Source organism: Leptonychotes weddellii, chromosome 8 (assembly GCF_054177405.1).
Source record: "Leptonychotes weddellii isolate Sample4059 chromosome 8, ASM5417740v2, whole genome shotgun sequence".
NCBI classification, from domain to species: Eukaryota; Metazoa; Chordata; class Mammalia; order Carnivora; family Phocidae; genus Leptonychotes; species Leptonychotes weddellii.
In genome coordinates this window covers 104,225,680-104,244,199 of record NC_138376.1, presented here as the reverse complement: position 1 = coordinate 104,244,199, position 18,520 = coordinate 104,225,680, and the positions used below count along the sequence as shown (strand labels likewise).

The following is an 18,520-nucleotide window of genomic DNA, read 5'->3' as shown; positions in this document are numbered from 1 at the left end:
GTCCCTGGCAGTCGGTACTGCCTCTTGTTCTTTTTTTGAGGTGATTTTTTCCGTCTTGTCATTTTGTCCAGAGGAGAATAGATGAATGAGAGAACAAAATGCTAACAGGTAACAACGACCCCAGAAAAATATACACTGAACAAATCAGAAGAGACCTGAAACTGGGGAAAAATAAAAGGGAAAGAAAGAAAAAGATTAAAAAAAAAAAAAAAGAATATGATCAAATATGGTCAGGCTGGTGAATAGATCAGTGCCACACACTAGATTTCAAGCATATTTTGGTCTGTTAGAAGAAACTGCCTCCCAGAATTTTAAAGAAAGAAAAGCTTATGTCTGTACAAAAATAAGGGTAAATACGATGAAGGGATAGAATATGATTGTAAAGATGAAAATTATAAAAGATTTTATAAAAGGAATTGATAAGTTGGTTGAAGAAAGAAAGAAGAGAAATTTTAAAGAAAGGGAGAGAATGTGATCAGGCAGGAGACTAGAACAAAGCCATACACTGGAGATTTAGGGTATATTTTGGTCTGTTAAAAGAAACTGTATCCCAAAATTTTAAAGAGAGAACAACTTATATATATACCAAAAATAAGGTTAACTACTATGAAGGGATAGAATATGACTGTAAAAATGAAAAATAAAAAAGATTTTTAAAAAGTGGATTGATAAGATGTTGGTTGAAAAAGGGAAAAGGAAAAATTGAAAAAAAAAGAAAAAGAAAATTAAAAAAATTAACTTTGAAAGACTAAAGAATCGGGGAAAAAAGCCATGAATTCTATGTGCAGTATTCCCCTAGTGCTGGCGTTCTGCAGTTCTCATTGATGCGTAAACTTGGTCTTGGCTGGCTGTTCTTGCTGATCTTCTGGGGGAGGGGCCTGTCCCAGTGAGTCTCAGGTGTCTTTGCTGGAGGCAGAAATGCCCCACCCTCGCTGGGTCCGGGCTAAGTAATCTGCTTGGGTTTGCTCTTGGGAGCTTTTGTTCCCTGCAAGCTTTCGGTACAGCTTTGGAGGACGAGAGTGAAAATGGCGGCCTCCCAATCTCCGCCCCGGAGGAGCCGAGAACTCGGTGCCCCACTCCTCAGTGCGCCCCCAGAGAGAAGTAGGCAGTGACTGCCGTCTCCCCGGTCTCTGGCCGCACTACGTGCTCACCCGGCCTGTGACTGAGCGTTTCTCTCTCTGGCACATGACCCCATTTGGAGTCTCCAAACCCAGCAGATTCCGCTCCCCCCAGGGCAGGAAGGGGAGTCTCCCCGGATCTGCTGCTTGTTGGGTCCCTGCTTCCAGAAAGTGGTTGCTTTTCTGTTCAGAGAGTTGCTGCTATACTTTTCTTCGATCTCCTGTTGAGTTCGTAGGTGTTCAGAATGGTTTGATCCCTATCTAGCTAAATTCCTGGGACCAGAAGAAATTTAGGTCTCCTACTCCTCTGCCATCTTGCTCCTCCCCCACAAAGTTACTTCAGTTTTAAGTGTAGGTAATTTGTATTTCAAGATGGTTTGAACCTAAAATACACATTTCTTTTTTCTACTTCATGTCATGTCTCTATAAGCAAAGGGAAGTGGAGAAACCTCTCCTTCAGCTTAAGCAAGATGGGGATTAGCATTGGAATAGCAGGGCGTGACCAATGCCAGTGACTGATTTTGTGCAATTGTTTTTATGATCTTTAACTTTCAGATGATCTCTGTATGTGATGTGAATATTTTACCATTTACATCTGTGATTATGTTGTATGATTTATACAGAGCTGTGATTTTTTAAAGAGTAATGTAACTTGTATATCAAGGAACTTTTTCTTTGTCATAGAAATTTGTTCTTAGGTATAATGTTCCTTCAAATTCATTTTAGTAATATTTGTAGATTTAAGAAAGATTGTTGGATTTTGACTTTTTGGTTGCTTCTTAAGGTTTTTGGGGGGGCATTGTTTTATTTTGTTTTTAGTTTCAAGAGTAGAATTTAGTGATTCATCACTTACATATAACACGCAGTGCTCATCCCAACAAGTGCCCCCCTTAATGTCCATCACCCACTTAGTCCATTCCCTCACCCACCACCCCTCCAGCAACCCTCAGTTTGTTCTCTATAGTTAAAGAGTCTCTTATGGTTTGCCTCCCTCTCTATTTTTATCTTATTTTTTCTCCTTTTCCCCTATGTTCATCTCTTTTGTTTCTTAAATTCCACATGAGTGAAATCATATGGTATTTGTCTTTCTCTGACTGACTTATTTCACTTAGCATAATACACTCTAGTTCCATTCATGTTGTTGCAAATGCCAAGGTTTCATTCTTTTTGATGGCTGATTAATATTCCAGTGTGTGTGTGTGTGTGTGCATTTATACACACATACATAACACACCCCACATCATCTTTATTCATCAGTCAATGGACATTTGGGCTCTTTGCATAATTTGGCTATTGTTGATAGTGCTGCTATAAATATTGGGGTACATGTGCCCCTTCGAATTAGTATTTTTTATTTTTTGGATAAATACCTAGTAGTGCAATTACTGGGTCATAGGGTAGTTCTATTTTTAACTTTTTAAGGAACTTCCATACTGTTTTCCAGAGTGGCCGTTGCTTCTTAAGTTTTAACATAATATGTTATTGTCTACAAAACTACTTTTTTTTTTTTTTTAAAGATTTTATTTATTTATTTTTTAGAGAGTGAGCGAGAGAGAAACAGCATGAGAGGGGAGAGGGTCAGAGGGAGAAGCAGGCTCCCCGCCAAGCCGGGAGCCCGATGTGGGATTCGATCCCAGGACCCTGGGATCATGACCTGAGCCGAAGGCAGACGCTTAACCATCTGAGCCACCCAGGTGCCCTACAAAACTACTTTTGATTTCAACTTTTAAGGGTTTATTAAGGACAACTTGGTATCTATCAGAAGTCTTTAAAATCATTATTCCACTTCTCAGCATTTCTCCTAAGGAAAAAATTACAAGAACACAAAGACGTGTGTGCAAGAATAAACACTTTAACAGTAAAAATTTTAGGGAGACAAATCTCTTCAATCAGGAAGAGATTTGGTTATGTAAATAATAGTTTTTATTAAATTTATGGTATTTATAATACCAAACTATATTAGGCAGACATTAACATGATGAAATACGTATGTATGTATTGGCTTGAAGAAATATTCACTACATGGTATATAAAAATAGTTTGCAAAATAGCATTGGATTTGTAGTAACATACATATATTTAGGAATGCACAGAAAAAGGTTTAGGTATAGTGTAAACCAGATGTTAATGTTGATCATGTATGGATCTGGATTACAAGTTGTTTTTACTTCATTATATATTTTTCTTGTATTATTAGTGTTTTTTCACTGAGCATCTATTGTATCTGAAGACAGATTTAAGTATAAAAGAAGAGGGATGAATGGAGTCCATATTATTTTTTAAGCTATCTATAAAGATTTGTTAGCTCAGCTTTTGAGAAGTGCCAGTAAGGAAAAAGTGATAGTCTCTGACAAGTACCTAGAATACAGGTGGTGTCTGTGGCAGGTTTGTTCCAAATTCCGTGAGTTTTAACATCCAGACAGGATGGAAATATGAAGGAAATCCTCTTGAGAAGCCTAATGACCGCATATATCCAAAGAGAAAATCCCCAACTTCAGAAAGGTGATGTAAGGAAGGACCCAGATATAAGATCATGAGTTTTTTAAACAATCATTTGAAGTCTGCATTCATACATTAAAAAAAAAAAAAATTAAATGTTAAGAATTCTATGACTGGTATATTTGTGCCTAGACTATATTTGAGGTAATTAATACTTGGTCTTTGACATGAAGTAAATTTTAATAAATGATTTATAAATAAAAAGGTGGTCAGAAAATGGACCCTCACTAACAGGATGAGTTAACTTAAAGGTGAATGAGGTAAGAAATGCTTTTCTTGGGCACCTGGGTGGCTCAGTTGTTAAGCGTCTGCCTTCGGCTCAGGTCATGATCCTGGGGTCCTGGGATCGAGTCCCACATCAGGCTCCCTGCTCGGCAAGAAGCCTGCTTCTCCTTCTCCCATTCCCCCTGCTTGTGTTCCTGCTCTCGCTATCTCTCTGTCAAATAAATAAATAAAATCTTTAAAAAAAAAAAATGCTTTTCTTCCCTGTGAAGAAAACACCTTTTAAGTGTACAACTTATTTTTTTAATTTCAATAATATGTTACTAGAAAATATTAAATTTTAGGTAGGCTAGTATTCTGTGAAGTAATTTTTATACTTATTTACAGATACTTGATTTCTTAAGCATGGATGAAATTAGGAATAATTCTGAAGTTCAAAACCAAGAATGTGGCTTTCGGAAAATCGCTTGGGCATTTCTCAAGGTATGTTTTTCACCCATTTTAAACGCTTTAAAAATCATCTTCAAATCTGATTGGCTACATTTTCCCAAGTCCGTTTGGTTTCATATAAGGAATCATGATCTAAGATTGCAGTTGTGAAGAATTGTTAATGCAAGCTAAGGTGATACTCAGATTCTTAAGTATCTACTGAGTGTCTAGTGTGTGCCAGATACACTATTTGGTTCTGAGTATGTAGTGTTGAAAAAGATACACAAGAACCTGCCATCATTTATTTAACTTAAAAGATACTTATTAAACCCTTTCTGTGTGCCAGCAGTGATTCAAGTCAGTAAACAAGAAAATAAACTCCTTGACCTTGTTTACTTCATATTTTAGCAAGGAAAGCAAATATAAAACAATTGTTTATACAGTTTATCATTTTTGCAATTTTTATAAATACTGTGTGGAGGTCAGGGAAAGATTTCCTAAGGAAGAGGCATTGAACCTGAGTATTAGCTAGATGATAGCAGGGGGGAAGAGAGAGAGTTATGGGTAGATAGACGGTATCATATTTGCAAAGACATGATGTTGGAAGGAGTGAGATACACTCAAATAACCAAAAGGCCACTGAGATTGGAGGACAGAGACTGAGGGAAGAAATGGTGTCTGAAGAGATTGCTGAGTAGACAGGGTCTTGATCATGCAGTGATCTTTGCATTAGTCTTTGAAGCCATTATAACAATAGGAAGTCAAAATAGAATTCTAAAGAACAATGGGAAGCCATTATAGGATTTTAAACAAAAGGGTAGAATAATCTGATTTAGGTTTAGAAAGATGACTTTGCTTGATGGAGAATGAATTAGAGAGGGTGTACATATATATATAGTGGAAGATTATGGTTGAAAATTCTTAGAGTAATCTTGGTAGGAAATGATGGTGTCTTTAACTAGAGTGTTTCAGCAGAGATGAAAGATGTGATAGGTTGATTTTTACAAAAGGGAAAATTTTAATTTTATTTATTTTTTATTTCTGGTATCCTTTATTTCTGACTTCAAATATAAATGAGTTATAAAAAGTCTTGAATTGGGGCTCCTGGGTGGCTCAGATGGTTAAGCGTCTGCCTTCGGCTCAGGTCATGATCCCAGGATCCTGGGATCGAGCCCCACATCAGGCTCCTGGCTCAGCGGGGAGCCTGCTTCTCCCTCTCCCTCTGCCTCTCTCCCTGCTCATGCTCTCTCTCTCCCTCTCTGTATCTCTGTGTCTCAAGTGAATAAATAAAATCTTAAAAAAAAAAAAAAAGTCTTGAATTCACCTATTTTGTACAATTTATAAAAATTTTCTGTTTGTGTATCCATCTATTCAACAATATTAAGTGTCTATGAAATGCCAGGCACTCTGCTAAATACAGAGCATTCATAGATAAATTAGACATTGCCCTTGACCTACAGTTCAATTTCTGTATAAACATGTTACATGATTATGTGCTATAGAGTGGGTGCTGTGAAAACCCAGGTAAGGCACTTAATTCACATTGGGGGTTAGAGAGATGCTTTAGAAGAGGGGCAGTTTGGGACACCTGCATGGTTAAGCAGCCTCTTCTTGGTTTCATCTCAAGTCATGATCTCAGGGGTCATGAGATCCAGCCCTGTGTGGGGCTCTGAGCATGGAGACTGCTTGGGATTTTCTCTCCCTCTCCCCCTACTTTGCTTCTGCTTGCATGCACTATCTCTCTGAAAATAAATAAATCTTAAAAAAAAAAAAAAAAAATAGCTGCAGTCTGACTGCTAAAAGGAAGCCAGATTGGCTGTGGGAGGAAGTAATCAGAGCGGACTTAGGAATCCCTTGGTCCAGTATAGCTTCTAAAATCACCCTTTTGTAATCTGTTATAACTTTTTTGTATCCCCTTCATACTGCTTTTGAGAAAAAAGAGCAAGAGCCAAAAAAAGGTTGCTTTCATATAGCAAATGCTGTCATTGTGTGGTCTTATTAGAAAACACTTTTGTTCCTTTTAAAAATGCTAAGATTTGGAGCGCTTGGGTGGCTCAGTCAGTTAAGCATCTGCCTTCGGCTCAGGTCATGATCCCGGGGTCCTGGGATCGAGTCCCACATCGGGCTCCCTGCTCAGCGGGAAGCTTGCTTCTCCCTCTCCCACTCCCCCTGCTTGTGTTCCCTCTCTTGCTGTGTCTCTCTTTGTCAAATAAAAAAATAAAATCTTAAAAACAAGACAAAAACTAAAAAAAAAAAAAGCTAAGATTTGTGCAAAACTGCAGTAATAACTACAAACTGCACTTGGAAAACAATGTCTTATAGCATCTTTACCTTTAAGTGTGTGTAGACTTTTATTTATCCATTTTATGCCATTGGCAGAAATGGCAAATCAGAAATTCTCCCATCTCTACCCCCTGCTACAAAGGGTAAGTATTCTGTCTACTTCCTCTATTTTAACACTTCTGTATCACCTTCATAGATTGTAAGTTTTTCAAAGTCACTGGTGACTTCTTTTTGGCAAATCTGCTGAACGTATTTTAGTCCTTATTTTACCAGATCTCTTTGCATTTGTTATATCACTCTCTTGAAACTCTCTCTTTTTTAATTATTACCAGCTCCCAGCATATGAGTGGCACAGGGAAAATGTTCAGTGAATGTCTGTTGAGAGAATTAACAAATGTATGGACTAGAAAAAATCCATCTTTGAACGTAGCATGGGGGTGCCTGGGTGGCTCAGTCGGTTAAGTGTCTGCCTTCAGCTCAGGTCATGATCCTGGGACCCTGCGTCAAGCTCTGTGCTCAGCAGGGAACCTCCTTCTCCCGCTCCCTCTGCCTCTCCCCTCTGCTCATGCTTTCTCACTCTTTCTCAAATAAATAAATAAATAAAATCTTTAAGAAAGTAGCATGAATCAAAATAAAATTTAAGTGTGTTAATACCTATACCGTTGGTTCCAGGAATGTCCTAGATAATTGACCACTGTAGTGGTCCAAATAAATCCCAAAGGACCCTACCCAGATATAAATGAGACTTTATCTTAATTTCAGCTAGAGACACTTTTAATTCATTTAGCACATATATATTACTATTCTTTTATATTATAAAATAATAAAGTTTTATTTAGCCACATTCTACATTATATAATTGTAACCATAATGACAGGATCTTGGCTGATCTTCATCATTTAGTCATGCTAAGCATCATACTTGTGTAAACTAGATTGCCTGGTGAGTATTAAAACAACTTATAGAAAGTATGATTTAGAAGGGGGGAATAATATCTCCTTATAATAATATTCTCTTATGATAAGCTTCAGGCAGATAGGAGTAGGGTTTATGAAGGAAGTCTCAAGGGCTTAATATTTAATTACTGAACACTTCTATTATTCTTTTGAAACTGTTTTATCCCTGTATATCATAACCTGGATGTTGGTTATGGGACTACCTTTGAAAAATCCTAATTCAGCAACCATTTATCACGTGAGATTTGTAGACCCTGCCCAGGAACCTGTAGAATTTATTCAGCAGAAGCAGTACCCTGCTCCATGTGCATCTGTTCAGGTGATCAGCTTACCAAGCATATTAGGCAGTCCCCCTTGGAAACAGCAGTGGCCGCGGGCCAGCAGCTGCTGCAGCAGCCTGTGTTCCCTCCTGCTCCGACACCGTGGCCCTGTTGTCTGGGATCTCTGCGGCCATCCTGTGGAACCCTGGTACTTGTCTCAAGCTTTATGAAACCTTCGCTATTTTTCCCTGCATGACAGTGTTCTGTCCTGTCATGGGAGTTCTGCCAATTTTAATGTGATCATGGTATAAACAGTAAAATGATTTAAAAATGAGAAAAAAAAAAAGCTTATGATCTCCATTGACTTTACATCCTTCCTTAGAAGGCTAGGGATGAAATGGGCTACATTTTTGCCAGCTCTGGTTATTGATGCCTCATTCCTGAACATACTGCAATCTGGATTTTGTTTCAGCTGTGAAAGTATCTCCAAACAAATAGTGACTTCTATTTGCCACATTAGTGGGTGCACATTTTTCATTTATTCTTTTATCACACCTGTGTGTGTGTTTAATACATCACTCTCTTGAACCTCTGATTCTTGGGTTTTCTTGACACCATCCTTTTGTACTTTTCCCTTTACCATTCCTTCAGTTTCCTTCATGGTATTCCACTCACCTCTCTCATATCAGTCCTACTCATGGTTTCAGCTTTATTCTATTTTTCTTAGACCACTTTTCTTGCCTCTGCCTCAGATTTCAGATATTTCAACTTGGATGACCTATAAATATCTCAGACTTTAGCATCCTACCTAAATCCTTCACCCCGTCTGTATCTGCTGCTTGAGTTGATAGCACTGCCATCAGCCCAGTCTCCCACATTTAGAGCCTTAGAGTTGCACTGTTCATTTTGGTAGCCACAAATCACATGTGGCTATTTGAATTCAAATTAATTAATTAAAATTAAATATAATTAAAAATTGAGTTCCACAGTTGTACTAGTCACACTTCAAGTGCTCGATAACCGTATGTGACTAGTGTATCCTGTACTGGGTACCACAAGTATAAAATGCTCACATCATCACAGAAAATTTTATTGGACAGCACTGCCTTAGAGTCTTTCCTAAATCTTCCCTTCTTTCCCTTTCCAAGTGGCATCAGTCAGTAACAGCTATGAGAGCACAGAGAAAAGCACAAAGAAAAGAATATTTTCCCTGCACTCAGTCCTTGTTCTCCTAAGCTGTCACCTTCATGTTCTGCCTCAACTGCTGCAAAAGCTTCCAATTGTCTCCTCCGAATTTGTAGAGGACACAAAGGTTAACATGACATTTTCTACTTAGTTATAGTCTAGTGAAAGGGGCCTTATTTTGAGTTGGTGAGATTTTTATTTTTCTCACAAGCATCTCCATTTATTTAGCTTAAATATAAGTTGTTTTAGTTTTTTTTATTGAATAGCCCTTTTTAAGAAGGTAGACTAAAACATTTTTAAAGGTAATGAATGCCTTGAATGAGTTTATGTTAATTACCTTTTGAAAATGATTGACTTTTTAAAAATTAAAACATTGAAATATTACCATTAAAGGGGCGCCTGGGTAGCTCAGTCAGTTAAACAACAGACTCCTGATTTTGGCTCAGGTCATGATCTCAGGGTCCTGAGATTGAGCCCCATGTTGGGCTCTGCGTTGGGTGTGGATTCTGCTTAAGATTCTCTCTCTGCGCACCTCCCTCCACTTGTGCGCACGCATGTGCACTCTGTCTTTCCTCCCCTCTCCCGTGCGTGTGCTCTCTCAAAAAAATTTTTTTAAAAATGTTCATTAAAAATACTGATACTAAACAAATGGAAAATTTCTTTCTGTGTTTAAATATTATGCGTTTTAACTTTTATCACTGTTGTTTCAAATAAAGGTATCTTGATTACCTCCTTTGTGCCAAGTAACATCTGACACAGTAATGTAAATGCTTTACCAACAGCCTGAACTTGTACAGGCCAGGCAGCTATCAGGAGAATATTTAAAAAGTAATTTGGGTTGCACAATTCACAGCGCTCACCATAGCACATACCCTCCCCAGTGTCTATCACTCAGCCACCCCATCCCTCCCACCCCACCGCCCACTCCAGCAACCCTCAGTTTGTTTCCTGAGATTAAGAATTCCTCATATCAGTGAGGTCATATTAACATAACAATAAAAAATTTTTTTAAAAAGTAATTTGTGTTACCTTTTGTCAAAATGATCTGGAATTGTGTTTAACCAACTGTGTTAGTGTTCTTTGCTTTATATATCTAAGGAATTTCAGCATGCCATATTAATCTTTTTAAAATGAGTTTTTGACTATGTGCTGTTGCTTTACTGGATGTATTTATTTTCAGTGAAAATAACATTTTATTGGAATTCTTATTTTAAGCTTCTCGGAGCCAATGGAAATGTAAACATCAACTCAAAACTTCGTTTGCAGCTGTATTACCCACCTACTAAGCCCCGATTCCAATTAGATGTTGTTGAGGTTTTTGAATGGTGGTCAAAATATCCAAGAAATCGTTATCCATCAACATTATACGTAACTGTGAGAGGATTGAAAGTTCCAGAATGTGTAAGTTAATAGCACATTCTCTGTTGTTGAAATTAAATGGTGATGTTTTTCATTTCTAAAAAGATAAGGTCTCTAAAATTATTTTAATAGATATCTAGGATATAAAAGTATTTTCAACAATTATGTATAAGGCCTATACTAGCTAATATGTAAAAGATACTTAAATGAATATTAATTGCTAAATGTAAGTTTTGGTGTTAGGAGAATTTTTTAAAAATAATATTGGCTTTTAAAAATTAAAGATAAAAGAATGATGTAAAGTAGGTGTTGACAAATATTTTCTGTAAAGCCCAAGAGTAGTTAATATTTTAGGTTTTGTAGACCATACAGTTTTTGTTGCAACTACTCAGCTTTGCCTTTGTAGCGAGAATGTGGCTATATAGATGTATGTAGGCAATGCTAAACAGATGGGTGTGGATGTGTTCCAATAAAACTTTATTGGGAAAAACAACAAGCTACATTTGGCCCAGGCATTTGCAGGACCATGATTTACAGGCACACTTTCCACAATATTATTTAAATAATCAGTAAATAATGTTTCTACTACTGTTTTCCACAGATTAACACTATGAATGATTTTAGCAAAGAATTGGTTCTTAAACAAAACTTTTGTTTTAGACAATAAGGTATTTCAGGACAGTTGCATATTCTGTAAGTGATATTATTAGTGTGACTACAGCGTTGGTTTGCATTAATTTGAATGGAGTTAACTCTTTTTAGAAAAGGAAGATTTAAAAACTTTAGGTCTTTATGATACCAGTTTTGTAATATTAAAGCGAGGGATACCATGGTGTATCAGAGCTGTGACATAACATCTGGTAGGTATTAGTGAAGAGGCAGAAACAAAGGGATAGAGTTATTAAAACCATTTCATGTAACTGGTCGAGTTCTGTTTTTTCCCTCCCAACTTTTAAGGCTTTTTGGTTATAGACCAAGCACCTTTTATCTTATTTAGAATAATGTACATACAAGTAGAATGTTTTTCTGGGTTACATTTTGAAAACATTTCCACGTTGTTTGTTTCAGTATTTTAAAAACCCTATATGCTAGAAAAGAAAAAGGTTAACTTGATACTTACATTTTCTCATCTTCTATACACATTTAGATAAAGCCATCTTACTGTTCTGTGGTGGCTCTTCAGGAGGAGAAAGGTAAACCAGTGCATTGTGAACGACACCACGAGACCAGTTCAATCGATGCAGAACCTGGACTAGAAGATTCCAAAGAAGTAGTGAAGTGGACACGACTACCTGGGCAGGTGAAGTGCTTGATTATTCTCAATTCATTTAGAGATACCCTTACTTATTTTAAAAGCTCCAACAGCTCTGAGGGTAATTAACTTGCTACTTGAAACTTTCAGATTATCCTTGCTTTTAACCACAATGTTGTCTTTCCGTTATTTTTTTTTTTTTTTAAAGATTTTATTTATTTGACAGAGAGAGACACAGCGAGAGAGGGAACACAAGAGGGGGAGTGGGAGAGGGAGAAGCAGGCTTCCCGCGGAGCTGGGAGCCCGATGCGGGGCTCGATCCCAGGACCCTGGGACCATGACCTGAGCTGAAGGCAGGCGCTTAACGACTGAGCCACTCAGGCGCCCCAGTCTTTCCGTTAATTTACTTGATAATTAATAGTAGAGTGTGTATCACATAAAAGCACTATCTTGGGTTCTTTGTTTGGGGACTTGGGTTCATTTTATCAGTTGGCTGGAGCTGCCAGAAAGAAATACCGCAGACTGGATGGCTTAAATAGGAGCTTACTCCTTCATAGTTCTGGAGGCTGAAGTCCCAGGGTTAAGGGTTAGCAGGGTTGGTCTACTCTGAGGCCTTTCTTCTTGGCTGGCAGATGGCTGCCATCTTGCTCCTCTTCGTGGTCTTTTCTCTGTGCCTGTAGATCCCTGGTGTCTCTTCCTCTTACAGGGACAGCAAATCTTATTAGGACACCACCCTAAAAAAAAGCTCTTTAAAGATTTTTACTTCCAAATACTGTTACATTCTGAGGTACTGGAGTTAGGGCTTCAACATATGAATTTTGGGGGACACAATTCAATCCATGATAGCAATAAAAAAACAGATTTTTGATGTTTTCAGAGGTTAATCTCTTAATGGGTTTTCTTAGTAAAATGGATTTTATTTAAAAATGGATCTTTTTAATGGATTCATGAGATTTTTTTTTCAGTCCCCAGCTTCTTCACAATGAATCACATTTTGATGAAAATATATACATGTATGGTTTTCTATCACAAGTTGAGGAGTATTTAAGCTTTTACTAATGTTTTCCTTCCTGGTTAGCATATTTTGCAGTAGCAAGAAGCATTGCTGTTAAGAGTTTTATAAATCTCTTACTTATTTCCACAAAGAGTAGAGTGGCTCATTTTATACATCTGAGCCATTGCCAGATGCAGTTTATGCAAAATCTTAATTTATCCAAACATTCAGTATATACATAATAATAATTTTCTTAGACCTTTTTACATTATTTTGCATCACATTTGACCTTTTTGAGGCCAATTTTACAGATATATCTTAAAGTCATTTTTAAGTACTTTGAACATAGTAACATGTAGAGAATAACACTTAGATTGTGCCCTTGAGGGACCTTCCACATCATTTGGGGAAGAAGGAAGTAGTTACAAAGTTGTTCACTGTCAGGTATACTGGAGAGAAGCCTTGAGGAAAGACAGGCCTAAAAATAATTCCACAGATTAGCAGTTCTCAAAGTGTGATTTCGGAACTGTTGGAAGACCTGAGACCCTTTCAGGGTGTCTGCAGAGTCAACTAATTTTTGTAATAGAATCATAATGATTCTAATTATTTCATTATGATTTAGTTTGTCTTTTTCACTTTCATTCTCTCAAGTATGCACTAGAGTTTTCCAGAGGCTAAGTGATATGTGATATCACAGGAGAGTGACTGCAGAAGCAATTATGAAAATCTGGCTATCTTTTATTAAGCCAGATATTAAAGAGATTTTCACAAGTGTGGAATAATTCTATTTTATGTAGTTATCTTTCATAAAAAGACTAATGTCTTTATGTTAACATTTAATAGGTTTGCTGGTTTTTTTTTAATGAATTAAGGAATGTTTTTTAAATTTCTCAGTTGTAATTTCTAATATGATAAGTATCTCTGGTTATATCCACATAAAAGTTTTTTGGGGTCCTCAAAATTCTTTTAAGACTGTAAAGCCATCCTGAAATTAAAACAGTTTGAGAATTGCAGACATGAAGAAGGTGAACTGGAGTGGGGGAAGAAAGGTTCATTCCACAGGTTGATAGACTTTAAAGGCGGCCAAGTTAAGGGTGGGAGAAGAAGGACAGGCAAGGGTATTTCATATGCGGGCAAAGTTGTAAATACATGGGAATGGACCTGTTGTATTCATCAGGCACTCAAAAATTTGGCTGACTGGAAACCAGTTTGTGTAAGAGATAAAGTGGTGTGATTGATTGGGGCCACATTGTGGAGTATCTTTAATGGTAGCCTAATAATTGTGTGGGTTGTGAGAACTAATGGAGAGTCTGGGTGGGAGGGGCGTGTGATAATAGATTTTAGAACACGTTAATAGTGGCAGTGGCATGTTGGAGATCTTGAGGGGGGATACATCAGGATGAGAGAAACTGACGAGATAGTAGCTGTAGTTATTAGTAGTGAGATGAAAAGGATCTAACCTTGGGATAATGATAGTAAAAATGAAAAATAAGAGATGAACGCAAGAGAAAGATAGGATGAACAAGCACAGTTTAATGACTGACAGGATAGTAAAGAAAGGGAAAGAGTCCAAGGTGTTGAGGACCTTTATTATTAAATGTTCATTGAGTGCCTGTTCTGAGTACAGTATCAAGCCCTGGGCATACAGAGAAGGTGGTGGGGGCTTCAGTGATTTCAGCTTAGGTGGTGAGGCAGAGTTTTCTTGCATGCGCCTCCTGCTCTAGGAGCAGTGGCAAGTGCTTGTAAAAAGCTCCTGACTTTTCCTTCAGTTTTTCTCCTCTTTTTCTTTCCCTCTTCCTTTTCTCAATCATCAGGGTGGAAAATGAAGGGAAAAGATGGGTAGCATGGTGTCCCATACCTTGTTGTTATTATATAATAAATAATAACAATAAATGTCTGTTGAGTATTTCACCATCCCAGTAGCTGCTTATAATGTTTCCTGCTAATAATGCTGCTGAATCTTGATGCTACTAGTAAAACACCTGGTCCCTGTCCAGAAAGCAGGCTCTTGAACTAAGAGTCTTTGACTAGGCCCAGTAAGCTGGGCTTGACCCTCTGAATAATCCTGATTACTTGTATATAGAAATAATGGTTATTTACACAGTGCTGTGGCAAATATATGAAAAGACATTTGCAAGGAAGTACCACATTGATTGCATACAGTAAAGGACCAATATGTTTAATTGAACTTTTGAAATAATAAACCCAGGAACTAAGGCTCACTGAAGTTTGGAAGAGATAGAATTAGGATAAATAAAAGTAGTATTTTCTACAGTAGATACTATACATGGAAAGTTTTGGTTTCATCTGGTAACAGGAAATAAAAACATAAAAATTATGATGAAATTTTAATAAAATTAGTGAATGAGAAACCAACAGGAGGTGATTACTTTGAAAATACCTTTCAGAAAGCAACCACAGATGATGGTTATTTTAAGAGATAAAAAGAGAGAGAAAATGAACACTCATACATCCCAGGCTTAAGCTAGGCCCTATAAGGCATTTATGGTCTCAGAACAAGTTTATGGCTCAGCAAAAATCACTTATTAGGCGCTGTCATGTAATAAGGATGTGATACGACATTTTTTTGTGTGTGGCAATATACACACACACACATATATATACACACACACACACACACGCAATAGTGACAGGTTTAGAGTACCAGATAATGAAATTTTCTATTCATATTTTAGGTGAATTAAGTACTGGTTAGACATGGACTATAAATTGACTTTATTTTATGGAGACCTGATTCTCTCTTTAGGAAATAAAATAATTTACTATAGCTTTCCATCATTCTGTTTACTTTCCTCTTTCTTTGCATCACAGTAAAGGGACTTAAAAAAAAAAAAAAATAAAGCTCTACCACTGCAGTAATTGAATTAACAACTAGCCTTCATATTTTAATGTTTCTTAATTTATTTTTGTTAAATGTTTTTTAGGCTTGCCGTATCCCAAACAAACACCTCTTCTCACTAAATGCAGGAGAAAGAGGATGTTTTTGTCTTGCTTTCTCTCATAATGGAAGAATATTAGCAACAGCCTGTGCCAGCCGGGATGGATATCCAATTATCTGTGAGTAATAATTCTGTCTGTTTAATGTGATTGAAGTCTATGTGGAAGACATTGTTTGGTTTTTAAAATTCATTGAAATATTAATTTGAGTAACCCCCAGTTTTTTAATAATAATTTTACAGTTTTCTGTAAAGTATATGTTCAGAAGTAGAATGAGAATAATCAAATGAAGGATGGTAAGTTTATTTTTAAAACATGTAAGAGGATTTTTGTATTTTCTATTTTAAATATAGAAATTTAGAAACATGAAGGGATTAGTAAATCTCATGAGGCATTCTAGCCCATTGTGGTCAGTTGATAGCAGTGGTAATTTAAATTATGAAAGCCCTCAAATTCCATATGCACTAGAACAGTGACAGCTAGCTCAGGAGCACCTAGCGAACCACTTCTCCTTATGGCAGCAAGGCAGCAGGGAGGCCCAAACCCACTTTCAAATTGCCTTTAAAAAAATAAGAAAGCCATGTTAAAAAGAAAAATTTCTGTAGCTTTAAGTGAGCATTATTTGCTCTTCTAGACTGAGAGGCATTAAATACTTGCCATTATTTCTTGTGTCAGCTTCCTCAGCAGGAAGTAGCCTGCTCCTCGTGGACATCTGCCCTAAGCGGTATTTTTTTTTTTTTTAAGATTTTATTTATTTATTTGACAGAGAGACAGTGAGAGAGGGAACACAAGCAGGGGGAGTGGGAGAGGGAGAAGCAGGCTTCCTGCCGAGCAGGGAGCCCGATGCGGGACTCGATCCCAGGACGCTAGGATCGTGACCGGAGCCGAAGGCAGACGCTTAACGACTGAGCCACCCACGCGCCCCAGCACTAGGTGGTATTAAACTTCCCTCAGCCTCACACAGGTTATTTCAGGTGATTTACTCTTTTAAGCAAGGACTCATAATTGGCTTGATTAGCATTTATTAAATAAATATTCCTCCTCATGAAATAATGTTAGCTTTAAAAAACACTAAATTTGTAATTTGATTACAGCCATGCTATTTTAAAAATTCACCGAAACCTATGCATGGAGGAAAAAAGATTCTTAGGAGACATACTGCATAGTATTAATAATAGTGATTTCTTTCTTTTGGGTAGTGAAAGAATTATTTTCATTCTGATTTATACTTTTAGCATTTCAGTGATAAATATGTATTACTTTATGCTTAAAGAAATCTTGTTCAAAATGCTATATAAATTTAGACAATACTTAAGTCTCAAAACACAGAGGAAGAATTTTTGTCTTTGGTTTCTGATTGTTGGGGTATGATGTGTCTGCTTGGAATTCGTTTAGCTTGTTGGATGTGTAGATTGCTATTTTTCACAAAATCAGGAAATTTTCAGTCTTTGTTTCTTCAAATTGTTCTCCTTTCTATTTTTTCTCTTCTGAGACTCTCATCATCTCTTTGTACACTTGGTGGTGTCCCACAGGTCCCTGCAGCTTTATTCAGTTTTCTTCATTCTTTTTCTTTCTGTTCCTTAGGCGGCATAATCTCAAATGACCTGTCTTCAAGTTGAGTCTTCTGCCAGTTCAGATCTGTTAGTGAGCCCCCCTGGTGAATTGTTTATTTCCATTATTGTACTTTTCAACTCTAGAATTTTGACGTTCTTTTTTTTTTAAATAATTTCTGTCTCTTTATTGATACTATTTTTTGGCGAGAAATTATTCTCACACCTTAATTCTTTAGACATGGTTTCCTTTATATCTTTGAACATATTATAAGAGTGGATTTAAAGTTTTTGTCTAGAACAGCATCTTGGCTCCCTTCTGGGCATTCTGTGGACTGCCTGGTTTCCTGTGTATGGCTCTACTTGACTGTTTTGGTTTTTTCGTATCTCCATATTAACGTGTGTGGCAGGTCTGGAAATCGGATTCCTCTCCGTCCCCCTCCTTTGTACCTAACCACTCAGGATTTGCCGTTGCTGTAGTCTCTGCTCAGTTAGCTTGGTGGTCAGCTATGGTAGAGATTTTTAAATGCCTTGAGTGAGTAGATCGCCCAGCCTTTACCAAGCGGATCTGTGTGTGTTGGGATGCGCTCTTAACACCTCACGGCAGGCAATCTGCAACTCTGCCTTAGCCTGCACTTTCAGGTCAGTGAGAGTGAGAGAGGGCCTCTGGTCTTTTGTTCACATACCTGTGTCCTGCTAGGTTTCCAGGAATTTGTTGGATCTTTTCAAAGTCCCCTCTGGACATCTCATTCCCAGTTTTTTCCTTTTATGTGTTTTGCTCAGCCTCTCCTTAGCCTCAGTTGGTATCACTGCCTCATATAGTTGTGCCACTGATTATTTCAGCATGCAGCCTGGGGTTGGGGCTCTTCACACAGAGCATGCTCTGAGCCAAGTCAAGTAAACCCAGCCCTGAGAATGGAGCCTTTTAGGGAACTGCCAGACTATCTTAATAGTGGTAAGTATTGGGGATGGGGCTTTGGGGGAGCTTTTTACGTCTTCTGGCCCATCCCATGGCTGCTAGGCAGCCGGCTTTAAGTTGTGAGGCTATTGGTTTCTAAAGCTACTGGGGAGCTTGGGAGAGGGAAATGGGAACATGGCAAGTTAAAATACCACAAAGCTCATGTTCTTACCAAGATTAAGCTCTTTTTCTGGAGTAAATGCTCCTCAGATTGTTGCAAGCCTTTGTTTAATTTGTAGAGTTCTGAAAAATTAATTTGGATAATTTTTGCAGTGTTCTCATTGCTTTTATCAGGGAGCAGATATTCTTTTTTTTTTTTTTAAATAGGAAGGACTTTTATTTTTTTCCTTTTTTTTGCCTGGAATTTTATTTCTTTTTTTTTAATTATGTTAATCACCATACATTACATCATTAGTTTTTGATGTAGTGTTCCATGATTCATTGTTTGCATATAACACCCAGTGCTCCATGCAGAATGTGCCCTCTTTAATACCCAT

General features: G+C 37.4%; 1 protein-coding gene across 2 annotated transcripts in view; it reads left to right on the top strand.

Annotated features, from left to right (window-relative positions):
* Positions 1–18,520, top strand: part of AHI1 (Abelson helper integration site 1) — a 122,575-nt gene that overhangs the window by 31,564 nt on the left and 72,491 nt on the right. For both annotated transcript variants that reach the window (XM_081829053.1, XM_081829054.1), the window contains exons 9-12: positions 4,227–4,322; positions 10,168–10,353; positions 11,459–11,611; positions 15,503–15,635. In XM_081829053.1, coding sequence (XP_081685179.1) covers positions 4,227–4,322; positions 10,168–10,353; positions 11,459–11,611; positions 15,503–15,635 — 568 coding nt within the window. The remainder of the gene's footprint in view (positions 1–4,226; positions 4,323–10,167; positions 10,354–11,458; positions 11,612–15,502; positions 15,636–18,520) is intronic.